The sequence below is a fragment of the Aquila chrysaetos genome, chromosome 12 (assembly GCF_900496995.4).
Source record: "Aquila chrysaetos chrysaetos chromosome 12, bAquChr1.4, whole genome shotgun sequence".
In the NCBI taxonomy this organism is placed as follows: Eukaryota; Metazoa; Chordata; class Aves; order Accipitriformes; family Accipitridae; genus Aquila; species Aquila chrysaetos.
The window spans coordinates 30,145,060-30,161,426 of NC_044015.1; the positions used below are offsets into that span (position 1 = coordinate 30,145,060).

General features: G+C 39.0%; 1 protein-coding gene and 1 long non-coding RNA gene across 5 annotated transcripts in view; one reads left to right on the plus strand and one right to left on the minus strand.

Moving 5' to 3' along the window:
• The window catches only part of ST6GALNAC3 (ST6 N-acetylgalactosaminide alpha-2,6-sialyltransferase 3), a 231,690-nt gene extending 228,378 nt beyond the window's left edge, over nucleotides 1-3,312 (minus strand). For all 4 annotated transcript variants that reach the window (XR_005933653.1, XM_030032307.2, XM_030032309.2 and 1 more), the window contains exon 1: nucleotides 1,976-3,312. Coding sequence is in view for 3 of the 4 variants with exons in the window: in XM_030032307.2 (XP_029888167.1) it covers nucleotides 1,976-1,993 (18 nt within the window). In the remaining variant the exon portion in view is untranslated. The remainder of the gene's footprint in view (nucleotides 1-1,975) is intronic.
• Nucleotides 1,270-14,062, plus strand: LOC121233691. The gene is made up of 3 exons (XR_005933654.1): nucleotides 1,270-1,388; nucleotides 11,599-11,814; nucleotides 13,610-14,062. It is a non-coding gene; the product is annotated as an uncharacterized LOC121233691 (long non-coding RNA).
• Nucleotides 14,063-16,367: the final 2,305 nt, after the last annotated feature.

The window sequence follows — 16,367 nt, forward strand, 5'->3', positions numbered from 1 at the left end:
TGAGGAGTACCTGTAGGCATTCCATTAAAAACTTCTACACTTAAGTATCTTGATCTAGACATTTAAATTACTCCTATGGGATGTCTGCCTGAGAAAGTCCAGCCTGCCTTATGGCAAAGCTAATCTTCACATATCTGTTTCACTTTTTATCGTTGCACCTGCCTGTATTAACAAGATTAAGAATTAAGCTGGCAGAAGGCCGTCTGTCAAGGAATACCAATTTCTCTATTGACTTAATCATCAGAATTACAACCAAATGGAGCTCCAAGCCTGGGCAAAGGGAAGTTGTTCATTGTGTCATAATTCAAACTCTAAAAGGAAGGCCCTGCAGAAGTCATGCTTGTGGCAGGCTGTGTCACCAGACTGTGCAGGGGAATCAACTGAGGGGGGGAAGAAACACTGGAGTTGTCTTGTAAAAGGATATTCTTATTTAACTGTTAGGGCCAGAGGGAAGATTTTGCATGTGATCTCTCCACACAGTCAAAAAAAAGTAAGGAAATTCTGTCTTCTGGATCACTTGCAGATCCAAGCTAAGTCAGTCAGGGAGTGTTTAAAAAGGAGTGCACATGCTTATCTTTGTGAAGCCAGGCTCCATTCACGGAGCTCGTATCTCCTCAGCCCAAGTCACAACTTAACTCTCAATTGTGTCAGTGCTGTCTGCTTAAAGGAGTTTGTTACCATCTATCTCCAAGCAGAACCTGCTAGTTCAGGGAAGTTTCTGCACTTGAGGCAGACTTTGCCATATTTATTAATATAAGCTGCCACAACCTACATGCTCACAAAAGAAAACTGCAAAAACATCCATGTACCACGGACCCACTAGTAGGGAATGAATGAAAGGGGAAAACAGCGCAGCAAAATAAGAAGTTTTTTTTAAAGTTGAACACACAAAAAAAGTTCTAAGAATTGGATTCAAGGAGACGCAGGAATGTTTATTATTTGGGGACTGTTTTGAAGCTTTGCAATTTATCCATTTTGGTGATATGCTGAAGGCAACTGCTATGAGAGGCCATCCCAAAGTTTGGGATAATCAACCCTTTGTTAGAAGATCAAACTGCAAGTAACAAAGCATTCTCAGATCAGTTTTATTTACTAAAAGGAACAGAGTGCAAATGTATTCAAAATATACACAGAAAGGAGCAAGGCAGATAACAAATGAAATCTGAAATAAAACACTTGCAAGCCAGGCACAGGAGAGTGACTCCCTGCAAGTGACAACACTGCAAGGAAACAAACGCTCGTTGTTCTCAACTGACTGCACTTCCGCCTCCTCCCCTTTCATTCAATACTTAGTGCTAGGGATGCTCCCTCCATCTCCATGACATGCTGGTTGCAAATACTTTTATCTCGGTGAGGAAAGCAGGCTGGAGAACGCATATGATCACACGGTAAGTTTACACTTATATTTGCTGGCGTGAAGGGGAAAAACCCTTTATCAAATAGGTCGCTTAATTAGCAAATGCAATTAAATATTAAGTATAATTGTGTGGAGCATGTGGATCTTGGGTAAATGCAGCAGGGGAGTGTATGCTTAAGGAGCAACTGGGACAGCTGTGTACATCTGCAACCTTTGCTTTAAAAGCAGTAAATGCTGCACGGTCAGAAAAAAGAAAATAACTTCCCCCGTTTTGTCCTTTGTACTGGAAGTCTGTTGCCCGAATGCTATTTTTCCTGAAGGAATTCAGCTCAGGCAAAGTCAGCTGAGACAAACCAGAGCCCCTCACCCCCCTCCTATTATTCTGTACACAGCTCCCTTCCCGCTAGCTTGCAGTTCTGACAATGCAGGGAAAGAGGAAAAGAATGGCAGAGGGAAGCAGAGCACAGCTGTACGTTGCAGAATCTCTCCATATTCATTTGCCAAACAAAGCCAGTATTCAAAAAGACAACGAAGATGCAATAGGACCATACCAAATCCATGCCTCTGCGCAGCGAGGGGCTCCCTAACAATGCATTCAAGCAACAGATAGAGATTTACCTTCAAAATGCAGGCCATGTTCTTTCTCTATCCTTCCTACCACAGAGCAGCAGGATTCTACTTTGTGGGCAGCAGTTCCAGTGTCAAGCAAAAGGCTGGTAGAGCTGCAGAACTGCTAGAGCCTACATTCCTGTAGATCCAAATAAGGGTACCACGCATCCAGGATCCGTTAGTCATATTAGTCTTTTTATGCCCCGTTTGTTCCACCCATCAGCTCCTACCACTGGCTGGGAGCCAGCCCGGTACCTCCCCTCTGTCACATGACCGAGTTTGATTCATGGCTCCAGCATGCATTTTTGTAAGCTCCTGGACGTTCTCGCGCAATACTATACGTACAAACAGCAGTCTATACTTTGCAGATGTTTTGCAATGGTTGGAAATCAAGCTGCATGTTTATAATGAATCCCTGTGCAACTCTCTAAATGTTCTCAGGAGACAGTTGCTGCCAGTTGGTCAGAAAAGTCCAAGCTCTCTCTATTATTTGGGCTCTAAAAATCCTTACGTTGCTTGTTAGTGTGAAGTATCGTTTTATGTTCAAGCCCTTTTAATTGTACAGCAGGCTTCCTTTTGTCTAAAGGCTGCAACTGCTTCCCTATGACAGATAATCATTATCAGCAGCCAACACAAATATCCTACCAGAGGTGCTTGCGTTGTGCTGCACGTGTCTTTTTGTGTAAAGGGCTGGCATACATCACAGGGAATAGAAAGTGTGGGTCGGTTTGTTTGGGTTTTTTCATTTGTGCAAGTCTGATAAAGGGTCTCTCAACTTTCTTTGGACTTTCCTACACTGCAGTGAGATTAACTACAGATTAATACATTCAGCTGTTGAAGAAATCTTTCACTTTACATCATCTCATCAAATTCAAATTCTTCTCTTAGATATAATACTTTATCCATTATAAAGGTTTCGCTTCATGTTTGTCACTTCTGAAGTCTCTTTCTCCCCCTTTTACACTTTCCCAGTACTTCTCATTACTACATCTTGGAACCCTTTGCATTTTGTGTACTTGGCACCTTCCCTCTATTCCTTGTGTGCTACATTGCTTCGCTCCTGCTGCTTTAATACACACCAAAGCTCTCCCTCTCCCTTAATAAATTCCTTGTAGTGGATGTCTTCATCCTCTCTGCAGCGACTCAGGGTACCTGTTTACATGCAGCCAATACACTCCAGTTAATATTATAAAACTGCTTACCACGGAGCTCCTTAATATGTAGAACCCAGAAGGGGTTAGTACCATGCTGCACATTTAATAACCAATACTGTTGCCTGCCTGGCAGGCCTCTCCTATCCAGGTGCAATCCGTCGAGACAGTAAGTAGGTTGAAACTAAAGGAATTAGCTGTCCTCATTTCTGTGCAGGGGCAAATCATCCCCAAGAGCAGAACAGAAAGGGACCAGGGAGGCTTTCTCCAATTCACACTCCTTGGCTGCCTTCCTGTGCACTTCCAAAGAAGATACCAATTTGTGTTTGGCCTTTGCACTACCCCTCCAGAGCACCGAAGTTCTACACAGGTCCTGCAAACTCCTCAGCACCTCTCACCACTGGAAATCCACCTCTTTGCTGAACTACAGCCAAAAACCAAAGCTCTTGAGCTGAAAATTGTGGTGGTGTCGGGAAGACTAATGAAAAAAAACTTGAAGTTTCTAACATAAGGAAATATCTAAACAACGAATCAGTGGAAGAAGCTTGTGAGGGAGGGACCTATGGTCTTTTTTTATTAGAAGCTACCACCAATCAGTGTTACCTCATTCTGGATTGCAGTTTATGCCTCATTTATTCATAAGGAGTCCTGTAACAAAGCTCTGTTTTTTAATGAATAAGATACACATTCCCCCGCTCCCCCGCCCCCGCCAATTGAAAAAAAAAATTGCCTATTTTTCTCTCCAGCAGTCAAGCATCTAGTTTTTCTGGGACTGAAACTGTTCCTTCCATCTGTGTGGTGGGCATGGGAAAAGTTTCCATCCAAAACAAATGAAAAGTATTCCATCCCCTTTCCCCCTGCTGCCTTACTAATTCTGTAAAGAACAAAAGGAATGACACTTGGAGAGAAACTGTCCTGAAAAGGCCAACCATTTCAACACGCCCAAAGCATTGAGCGATTTCCAGTGAATGATATTCCTTAAGGAAAGGCAGAGATGTGGGTAGGTGTCTTGTTTTAAGCATTTCTCTAACATGCTTTGATTCTAAACACCACATCAGACAAAATATGGTGACTTTAACATTTAGACTTTTTGTAAATGGACATTTATCTTAAAGATACTTCATTGTTACTTGACTCCAGCAACAGCCATCGTTCCCTCCCTCCCTCTGTGACTCACCACAATCCAACCACCTCAGATTGTATGACACCTTTTTAAGGGCATAACAAAAGTAATTTCTTAGATTGTCCAACAGGCAGCTACAGCCCTCTAAATTTTCTTAGTTTAGTGAAATACAGTCAAATAGATTTTCTGGAATACTAGAAGTGCTCTAAGTGCCTATGGGTTGCTCACAGTGTGCAGAGGGTCCCACAGCTCCTGTCGGCCATTCCCAGCCACCAGGCACCCCTGCAGCAGCAGCTGTTAGTTCAGAAAATGCTCTGCTGGTGCTTGTAAGCGAGCCATGTGAAACTCCGTGTTTATTCTCTGCAAATGCAAGTGAAGCTTAAATTTTTTCTTCCAGAACTTAATTTAGAGAAAACCTAAACCCATGCCTTTCAGACAAATACGCACTTTTCTTTAAGGAGGGATATGAGATTCCACTTTATTTGCTCCTGGGGACAAGAACTGAAGGTGTGACTCTAGCTGAGATCACCATAAACAGCAACAGAAAGCCCAGCCTTAGGCTGAGCTAATTTTACCTCAGAGAAACTACATGAAGAAATGCATCCACCAAATTATAAAAGCAAAGAAACATTGTAAGCACATCTTTTCTATGAGCCTTATGAAGTGTTTTACTTGAAGTTAAAATGCTCTTGAAATCAGCTTTAGGTCAAACATAGCTCACACAAATTTCAGTTGTGCCTGCAACTTTCCATCCAAAATTAACACAGTTGTTGTTGCCTGGTAGGGATGTCAAAGGCAGTGTGAAACTGCCTTTCAAGTCCAAGTCATTGTGACAGGCCACACAAAGTCACTACTTCTAGTTCTGAGGACAAACAGCTTGCATATTTGCCATCTAGTTCAAACCCTTTCAATGTATTCCTATGGAGATGCAACCTTGGGGAAAATATGGTTCTTTGGGCAGCAACTCTTTTCAATTCTAGGTCTTAAAAATGAATTCTGTCATAATAAATCAATCCTTTGTGGAGAAGGCTGATTAAACTTTTTTTTGCAAAGATTAAAACAGCTACACAATACCAGCATTCAAGTAAGAGTTTCTCTGTACTGCCAATATGGCTAGTTATGCTGGGCTGGGCTGTGCCACGAATATTGCTCGATTGGTTTGTTAGCTGAATGGACATCATGTAGCTGATGAAGCTGTACTTTCACCTATGATAAGAACTTCAAAGCCAAAACCTCACAAATAGGTAACAGACTTAAACATTAATTTGTTAGTCCCATACTCTGTATTTCAGAAGTGCATGCTTAGAGAAAGTCTGAAAACTATCATCATCTCACTAACTGCTGAAATCAGACACTGGCTCATCTAATGCGAAAAATGAAGAAACTGTTTTTACAGTTGCTGCCACTACAAAGTTTTTTCAGACAGGGATGACACAAGATGGCATTTCTCACCCTTCAGGTACAGCCTGAGTCAGTGCTGGAGTAGCAGATCTTCTTCACTGTTATCCAGACATCTCATCTTCCCAACCTTCTGTATCAATTTTTCCTTACCTCATGTAACTCACCATTAGAGGTAAACAATATAAGCTACTCAGCAGCCCAATGGCATGACAGAGGTAGAAGATGAGATAATAGAAAGGCAGCAGGCTATGATTTGAACAGGAAATCTTACCAGCTTATCCAAATGTTACATGTAATTTTAATTTAAACATTTTCATGACCCTGACTTTTCAGGTAAGAAAAAGGGCTAAATCAAGCTAGTGTGCTTCATTTCAGAAGTAAACTCCTGCTACACTCTGTCTGGAGTCCAGAAGCTAAGGAGAACATATGGGGACATATGATACAGCCTGAATTCTATCTTTATTTTTCAGAAAAATCCTTACAGCTTAAAGCAAGCATGCCATATACACATTAGTGAAAGAGCCCAATCAGAAGTATATATTGCCCTACCCCACTTGCTTCTCAGCACAATTCATCTCTTACCTTATTTAGCTGCAGGACAACCATGCTGCATTAAAAAAAAAAAGGGTTTAGTTGTGGGATACTTCTGCATGTTTTACTGGCCGGAGACAAGGATTGCTTGGCACCATTAATGCTATTAGAAATTCAGCTCATCACCTTGCTTTTATTCAGTGTCATGGTAACAATTTAGCATAGCCACACAGCACTTTCAGACCATGCATGTTCTTGAGTTTCCCCCGCTCCGGCCCCTTTCTAATACACACAAACACACTCAGATTCATGTCTCCCAACTTTCTTTCAACTAAATCACCTTAAAAAAAAATAAAAAAAAAATCAAGTGTTGGCCAGACCTAACAGTTTTAGGAAAAATTTTCCCTTTATTCTCTAACACAAGACAAATCTTTGAAAAGGTAAATGCTGTGCTATTTTATATTTATAGGATATAAAGGATATAGTCTAGCCTGTATCTTTAGTATATGGCTTTTATAAAAAGCACACAATATTGTCAATAAATATTTGTGATCTAAAAGAAAACAAAAAACCCACAATATTTTTAAATGCATGAATATTCAGAGATTAAAACACAAAGTTCTGTAGAAGTTCCTGGAAGCAGAACAAAGCAAACCCCCCAAACTGGTAATCTTTTCAGAATGTTGTCATTTTATTTCCAATCCAAATTTATCTCAGAACTTCAGGTTTCTGTTTTCAAAGTTGCCTATTAAACAGTAATCATTTTACACTGAACTACAGATTGTTCTATTTTATATTAATGAAAGAGTGTATGTCATATCTGTTATTTGTAAATTTGTTTTAACAGAACAAATGGAATTTAAAGTGCAGCAAAAAAACATGCTCAGAGAAGAACACTGTCCCTCTTCCCAGGCAGCTTTCTTCTAATTAAAACAGACTAAGCAACTCTGAAGAGTGCTGTGTCCACTTATGCCACCAGCTGTTTTGCCTGTATAAAAATAGTAAGATAAACAAACATATAACTTACTTCAGTCTCCAGGAGAAGAAAACCCATCAATAATATTCTGAAGAGCATTCAAAAACTAAATGATGTGTTTGAAAATGCACTGTTATTTAAAGGTAATGTTGCTGACTAGAGAATATGGTTGGTTGATAGGCAGTTCTTGCAAGTTCTTCAGCCAAGGACATATTTGGTTTTTCCACTATTAACTTTTTACATTCTTTGCTCCTATTATCAATGCCTTACACTCCCACTATTTTTATAACATAATTCTAACATCACAAAAACATTAATGTTATTTCACACTTAGATACGTCCATGTCAATTTGTCCTCTAACAAGATTTTAGGTTGGAGAATACAGCTGTTCACATAAAAGGAGCTTAGGAAAAGGAACTAGTGATGACTTCAATCACGGTATTGAAGGCCCTAAATTGGAACAGAAAATTTAAATCCAGCATTTCAACTTAGGAGAATACCTTCTCCTCAACTGCAGAAGCAGAGACTGTCCCCTGCTGTGCTTTCTCCAAAGATCCAGTCATCTACTGGTTTTATGGGCTAAGCTCTGTTATTATCCAAAGTGCCTGTCTTTCAGGAAAAAAAAAAAAAAAAAAAAAAAAAAAAAAACAAAACACCAAACAAAAAACCCAAACAAAAACCTGTCCCTCTCCCTTCCCGAGGCTTTATCTAATGTTTCTTTGCACTTGAAAGGAAAACCTTAAAAGCACAGCAGTAAAGATAGATTTATTTAATGCAAGAGTGAATTAATTTTTTCGGGGCGGTGGGGTGGCTTTTTTTTTGACCACTCTCGTGTAACGTATCTGGAGGGGCTCAGCCCCAGCACTGTCAGATCTGAGCCACCTTGCTCAACAACATCCTGCTACACATCATAAGATCACAAAACTCTGAATTCCAAAGCCCTGTCTTGGTCTTGAATGAAGACTTGTCCTCCAGGGAAAATAAGTAAATAAATCAATCCATCTGTATTCTGGGAATGAGATGGGAACTTGAGAATCCTATTTTTGCCAGGGAAGGGTGAGGTTGTGAAGAACAGGAACCCATCTCTACCTCACAGGCTGGAAAATAGGGAAATAGGGGATAGACAGCCCTTGGCACTCACCCTGCCTACCCAGTGCCCCATACATTATCTTTTTAGGCACTGTGTAGACCCCATCCCTGTCAGCATCCTCTGAGGGTTCTTGGAGGTCTTCCCCTGCTCTGGCTGGCAGCAAGAGGGCTCTGAGTGGGGACAGCAGCAGCCACTGCTCAACAGGCTCTGCTCTGCCATGAATAGAAAGCCAGAGGAACATGCCATGCCACCAGGGATGTGCCATGCCACAAGGGACAACAGATTCTTTGCTCCACATCTTCTTAAGAGACAGAGGGAGCAGCATGACAGCCAGGAGAGAGTCCAGGACTGAGGCTGCACATGGCTGGGGTCCAGAAAAATAAGATCCTGAAGGCAAATTTGGCCTATGGTGTAAAGGGATCTAGGCCTTAACCTAAGACATAAGAATAGATAAGAGTAAGTGATTAACTTTAGAGTAAGCAATATCAGAAAGGTTAGCTATTTTAGACTAGACATAGGCTAAGTATGAATTAATAGAACAACCTGAGTCATTCTCAGAAATTCAAAGGTGATCTTTGATGTGTAAAAAGATAAGTGACTGTGGTGACCGGAGACCTTCTGCCTATGACCACTAACTTCAGAATAACCAAGACAAGATGATAAGAATCAGTTAAGACAGGAAAATATATTGGACTTTTGAAACCACTGGAGAATAGAGAACTGAGAGTTCATGGAAAAACACCAAGAACTTCTTTTGACAAAACATCAATTGCATAATGTTTTGTAAAATTGTATATATAGAAGGCGTTTTTGAGTTATCCTTGGCCACTCACTGAGGTGATGGCCCAACTCTGATTTGTTAATAAAGCAAACCTAGAGAAACCCATGACTGAAAATTCTTTAACATATGGTCCAGAACTTTCTATTTCCAATTAAAACCAGCACAACGGCAAGACAAAAGCAGTCAAAGGATTTTTTTCTCATCTTGGTCTCTGGTTTTAGAGTTCTTTGTAGTTACAGGCTTTCAACAGAAAAACAGACAAATGTAATCAGAAATGGGTCCAATTCTGCAACAATTTATCACCTGCACCAGCTCTAGCAAAGCTAGCAGCATGCACAGGATATAAACTAGCACCAAGTATAACTTGTGGTCTTGTTTCATTGAGCATTATGAATTAGCATTATTTTAGCATGCTATAAAGGGATCTGTAACATGATGACAGTAATTTTAGGAACAAAAAAGTGTTTCAAAGATTTTTTTCTGTCTTGGATATATTTTATTCAGTTACAGCCCCAACGTTTAGACATGCAGCAAAAAATATGATCATATACCAGAAAACTAAGCAACATTTTCTTGTTAACAGCAGTGTCATATGGAGAGATTTACTGAGATGGTCAGAAAGTCACTGGAACCCACATATTCCTGTTTTTAAGCCTCATTCTATACTTGATTCCTGAGTTAAGAAACCAATCAAACTAACACACTGAAATCCAATTCTACTCCTTCCATTAAAATTCTCTCAATGAAATTCCCTTCTTGGCATATTTAAAATCTTACCCAGTCACAGCTTGAGAAACAGAAACAGTAAAAGCTGCTTACAGATCTTGAGTCATGAGCTTGACTCCTGTGAATCCAAATAAACTGATACCTTACTCCCCTATTAAATCCACGCTCTTCTTGAAGCCTTTAGAGGCACTAGCCAGCCATCATGCTGTGTCCTAACGTCAACAGACTTTGCTCCACTGGATCTAATGAGAAGAAAATATCTACCTTGTTATTAAAGCTACTTTCACTCATTAAAATTGCCAGTAGCAAAACTTTGCTGTACTTTGAAGAGTCTATCTCTAACTATAAACATACATTCTCAAGAAAAAGGCTTTCCTATCTTCTGAAACATCTGATAGCTATCAGACCAGACTTTTAATAAAATATATCCCATGCAATGCTTTTAATTAACAGAGACAATGTTACAAGTTTATAACTGACAACAAGCTTGCCTCTGACAGTTTTCTACACTGCTATGTAATACTGAACTAGAAGCTAACGAGATACAGTTATAAGGGGATTTCAGGTGCTTAATGAGTTAGAGAACTTTTGGATATTGCCTTATTGGAACAATCAGCAACCCTGATCTTAAAGGTTTAGGGTTCCAAACACAAAAATTGAATTACACAGAAATTATATTATTGAAAACATGCAATTAAAGTTGTTGAATTAAACACAAGAATAAAGACATACATGAATTCAGCCTGGGTATACAGATCTCAAAATTTTTAAATGACATGATCACGCAGTTCTTTCCCCAAAGGAAGGTGGTTTGTTTCGGGGGGGGGGGAGGTTGTTTGTTTTTCCAGGGGTTTTTTTTTGGTGGTTTTTGGTTTGGGGTTCCCCCTCCCCCTTTTCTAGTTCAGAAGACAGAACTTGCATAAGATCAGAGTGAATCAGCTTTAGGTGAATATGCTGTTTCCTACAGGATCACTGCTTCACTTACCGGAAAAAATTAAAAATTATATAGTGAATAAGAAATGGGTTTAAGGAAAAAAATCGCAGAAATAGTCTGATTATTTAAATCATTGAAAGCAGCTGTGAAGAGGTGGATTCTGAACTTGACTTTAACAGAAATCCTCTGCAATGCTCTCTGAATTAATAGCTAGGCACTAGTATTATTTTCTCTCATTTTCTGAGCTCCCAATTTGAAACCATAAGGGCTTATTCACCAGTGCACTGGGTACGTGCAGCTGCTACTGAAGGTAATAGGAGTTATATTTTGAGCATATTAATTGATACATAATGCTAAGTACTCTGAAAAAAGGTATCTTAAGCACCCTATATTGGACAGCAACATTAATGGGTACTTTAACCATATTTTCTGTGACTCACTTTCTTTCCTATAAAACAGTAATAATTTTTAATGTGGCTATGTCATATTACGGTGAATGGCATAAGAGTGTCCATTAGGAAATTAGGCATCCAGTCTTCAGGAAATGCTTTCACTGTCATGAACTAACATGTGGCACAGGGCCACACTCGGGCAAGGAGGAGCAAGCAGAATCTTAATTAAATAGCTGCTCTCCACATGCATCTGGCCAACCTGTGCACCTAAACAAGTCAGGAGAATTAGAACAAAAACCATGTTGTTGATCATGTTATTTCAAACTATGCATAATGTTTAGGAGATAATTTGACCAAATTACAACTGCAGAGGTGATCAGCTTGGCATTTGAAACTTTTGAATGCCTAGGTTCGTTATTTAATACTATTTTTATTTTAGTATCCCAGAAATCAGAGGCACAAATTCCATCTGCTGCCATTACAGTGGCACTCAACAAGGTTGCCAGTAAAGTTTTCTAACTTCCAGGACCATCCAAGACACCACTCCTCAGAAATCAACAACGCACACAAAAGCAGTCACTTCTAGACCTAGAGTACAAGACACAACCTTTCCCTGATGTGTAGTAGCAGCAATGAAAGGCAAGATCCTGTCCTGTGACAAACCCCAATCTAGTTAATACTGACTGCTGAATCTACCAACTCTGCCATTTAACAGGATATAATTTAAGTCGTCACTATCCATGTATCTTTTCTCAATTAGAAGCTCCAGAAAGAACGTATGTCATTGTTATGCTAACTTTGAGAAGAAAAAAACCCAAAACTAAAACTCCCACATTATTTTAAGAGTCCAAATAACTTAAGAAACAAGATGTCTCAGAGTAAGTCCATTTAATGGTCCAAATAAAGTCCATGCAATGGTCCCTGGACAATTAGAAAAGTGATGTGTTTGTTAATTTTGGTGATTTATGACTTCTGGTGATCCTGATGTTTTGTTAAAAGTCATTTTAGAATTTTCAAAAAGGCATTAAGTCCTCGGTTAACAATTTCCCCAAACTGAAAGTAGAACATTCATACATCCATTATAGTGGTAAAACACAAAGATTTGGTGGTCTGACTATTTTTAAAAAGCAAATTTTTTTTGAGTAATTTAATCCTGCCATACAACACTCTAAGCCAGTGAGGGACTTTATTGACTCAGTGGCCTTTGGTGTAAAATACCAGGTTTTGCAAAGATAATTCAATTTGCAAAGTTTTCACTGGAAGTAAGTTGTATATCTCTACGAGAAATTTACCGTGTCTTCAATCACACAATCATTTAACAAACCTACATAACTGTCATTCCTCCCTCACTACAATTTAAAGACCTCTGTAAAAATATTCTCAGCAGTTTCAGTACATATTTATTAATATTGCCCTATAGTCATAGCCTATGTCCCAGTAGCAAAGGAATCAGAACTTGAAGCCAAAAACATTTGGGAACATCTAAGTGAAATGTGTTCGTAATGCAGATTTTTAACATTAATGTGCAAGACAAGTAAAGAGCTTTCCTGCCCCTGTATTTTCAAGATGATTATCAGCATATCATTTTTCTTTCTCTTCATATTATTGATAGCATAGCCATTAGTGTTTGCAAATCACATAATACCCTGATTCTTTTGCAACAAAAGTGCAAGTAATGTTGTATGTGAACACCAAGGAGGTAATAAAATAAGTATAAAGAGACATATTTTAAATAGAAAACATTTTGGAAAGAAAATAATTTTAATCATCCTCAGGTGGATAACACTCCTCATTTCTTTTTCCCCCTGAGATTTAATGCTAGAATTAGTTTTAATCTTAATAAAACTACAGTATTTCTGTTAATCCACCATGAAGTATCAAAGTTAAAAATAGCCTGTGATTTATCATGCACACCATAATACAGTTTTAAAACATTTTTATTATTTTCAAAGCCTTCTAGGATTTTCCTTATCAAGATGTGACAGAAGTCTTCCCATAGCTCAGTTGTCTCTTTAAAATGCTGCAGTACATGATAAAGAAAATGCTTTATAGTTGGAGATAAACTTACTGTGTCTGGCTTTTTCTATTTTAATAAAATTTACAACAGCATTTGGAGAAACTGCAGAACCAGATTTCATGGACTGAAAAAAATACATACTAGGAGCTAAGATTGACTTCATGCCCATTCAGACATTTTGTATAGCAGTCATGGAAGCAAGGAGTTGTCAGTACAAGGTAAATTAAGGATTTTTAAGGACTGGTTAAATTTAAATGCTGGAGTCCACATGCAAGCAGGATTTCTGCTAACACCAGAAATTGTCAGAGTACATAGATAGCCTAGATTTTTGAGAGACTAAATGCAACACCTACCTGCAAACACAGAGTTCCTCCATTTTATTAATCTGAAATAAAGTTATCTTTTGCAGTTAAAGGCTCTTAAAGTAGAGGTGCATAATTTTGGAGTTGGGGGTAGAGGGAGATTTAATTATATTGGACTAATTCTATCCTCTAATTCCCTTAATGCAGTATCATTCCAGAAGTGGATGCCACAGGAGAAATGGCTAGATCCACTGGACTTTGCCCAGGACCATATTTATGTCCTCCTTGGTATAAATCACAATGCTTAGAGAGTTTTCCTTACAAGATATCAACCTGACTGTTACGTGAGGTCATGAACAATTGAGAGGCAACTGGTTCAGAAATGCCAGGAAGGACAGCTTTTCAAGTCACAGCTCTGTCACATCCTTTGTATTCATGGACAATTTCCTTTGCAAGTTAACATTTATCTACCTTCTGATAAGAATAAAGAGAACTTCACATTGCTGCTGTCCTGTAAAAATCTTAGTCTAATATAATAGCAACCAGTAAAGGGTTCCCTTTTTGGAAAAATCAAGAAGGACATCAGGCTTTGCAGTCACACTTCCCTTGTGTGAACCATGCCGCTGCTGTTATTGCTATAGTCTAAGGGCTGTAATATTAATAAGCTTTCAGTCAGGACTAAGGGTCTTGGGATAATATGGGGCAGGAGGGTGGGGAATAGAGAAAAACTGAGGTCAGAGGTACCCCTATTGCAACTTTGAGAGTATTTCCTTCCTTCCTTCCTTCCCCTAGTTACTATTTTTAAATCCCCACAAAGTGAAGCATCAGCAATTCCTCTAAGGGGACAGCAGCTCTGTATTAGAAAGGTAAAGGCACAAGGCCACTGACTGGCATAGTTAAATAGACTGGCATCAGGGCTGGGTAAAGAGCTGACAGATTTGTGTTTAATTCTGTTTTCATGAAGAGAAATGGAAACTCTTTTTCTAAAGTGAAATTCTCTTCCTTTAACATAGCCTCCCAAACATAAACCCTGGGCAAGTGAGAGCAAATTTGTGAATTTTCAAAGCAGTATCTTAAACCCACTTGAGATTTTAGTGACATTTACATTTCTACAGTGTGCCCAGTTTATTTCTATCTGGGTTTCAGAAGGCGGCCATTATTTGCATTGCTCGAAACTTTTCTTATGCACAGTCAATACAAATACTGTTACACAAAATAAGTTCACTGGAAGAACAGGAGAATTTAGCTTTGAATACATTTCAGACAGTAGCTCTCCTTTGCTTTGAACAAAACTTTTGGAGTTTTATCATGCTATTCTGTCTCTCCTTGAGAATAGCTGCAGCGAGAGAGAGATGTGGGATTCTTTCCCCCACCACTCCTGCTCTCCTTCATCCGTACTTCCCTCTCTCTAAACCAGCAGCAAGGATGGCTGACCACAGCCAAGCTAGAATAGCACTGGAGATTTCCCATGTAGTATCATATGAATGTACTCAGGTAAATAAGTAAGTGCTGGAAAATAGTAATTTTAATACAGCACTGGGAGATGGCTTCTCAGAGGAAATTATTTCAGCTGGAAAGCAAGAAAAAAAGATCTCCAAAAGCCAACATTTCTGCTTTACTGTTTGCATGCTACAGCTCACAAAAATAGCGAAGAAACTTTCAAGAGGCAAAATGAAACTAGATCAGGACTCTGCAAGTCTGAGAGGAAGAACCTGAGAGGGAGAAGACCAAGAAACAAGGTTGTTAACACCCAGATCTCACCATGACACAGATGGAAACTTAAAGCTTTAAATCCTTTCTATATTCATTTCTTTTCTATTTCCAGGAGGCATTTGCTCAAGTGTTTAGCACACATTTGCAGTTTGCTTCTAAAACCATGCAAGAATTTTCAATAATGTGTGAGAATCACTGGAAAAATATTCTCAAACAAAACATGAATCTATTTACGGGAACAGTCTAAATTCACCTATTCCAAGATTAGTCAGAAAGATTCCTAATTGTGGCTGAAATGCAAGTAAACACTACTATGATTAATTCCACTGAGAAAGAAAACACCAAGAGCTGCTCAGGAAGTTGCTAAACGTGTTATAAAGTGAAGCGACTACTCACAGAACTCAGGATCTGCTCTCAAACAGTTTAGGAACATAGGACAGTAAATTTAGCAGCTGATTATACTGCACGTGATGAAATCACAAAAAAGATCTCTTAGAGCTCAGGTTTGTATAGGAACATTTGTGTGTCAGTATTGGAACATTTGATTCCGAAACCACAGACAAATTATCTACACATTAAAAAAATCAGCCCCACCAGGCCGTCACATCACCCACCCCTTTCACAGTAAGTACATGCATTTTTACTGAGGTAAACGACAAATGAACCTAGCAGTTAGCACTGCTAGAACAGAATTCTCTCATAAGAAAAAGTTACTTAACCATCTTCTATGCCAAACCTGTGCTGTTGCCTGTTACTTGTGATGGACTATTCAAGACACGGCTGAAAAGCAGTACTGATTGGGGTGCAAACTAGTTACCTGCACAGCATCATGAAGCAATTCAAGCAATGGTGGCAACTACTTTCACAGACACCAGAGTATACTTTGTGTAAGGGCCAGTAGTTTTACTAAGTACATAGTTAGCAGGGTTGGTTACTACAAAAAGCTCTTAATTATATTATCATCAGGAGAGCCACTTGTCTTCAGCAGCAAATACCCCCATTAAAAGATCATTCTGCTTTAGCCTCAGTGTACTTCAGTTTCCATGCAACAATATTTTTGGGGATTATCTTTGATACCCAGACATAACAGGATCCTTGTTTCCTGTTTCTTGCACATAGTACTACCAATAATTAGTTATAAATAAAACCATTAATTTTAAAGAAAGATAGGGGTATTTTTAAAAACAAAAACCACCTGGGAAAACATCCTGCTGATCCAAGCCATGTCTACTTGTCATTACACCAAGGACTGCAAAGATGAAC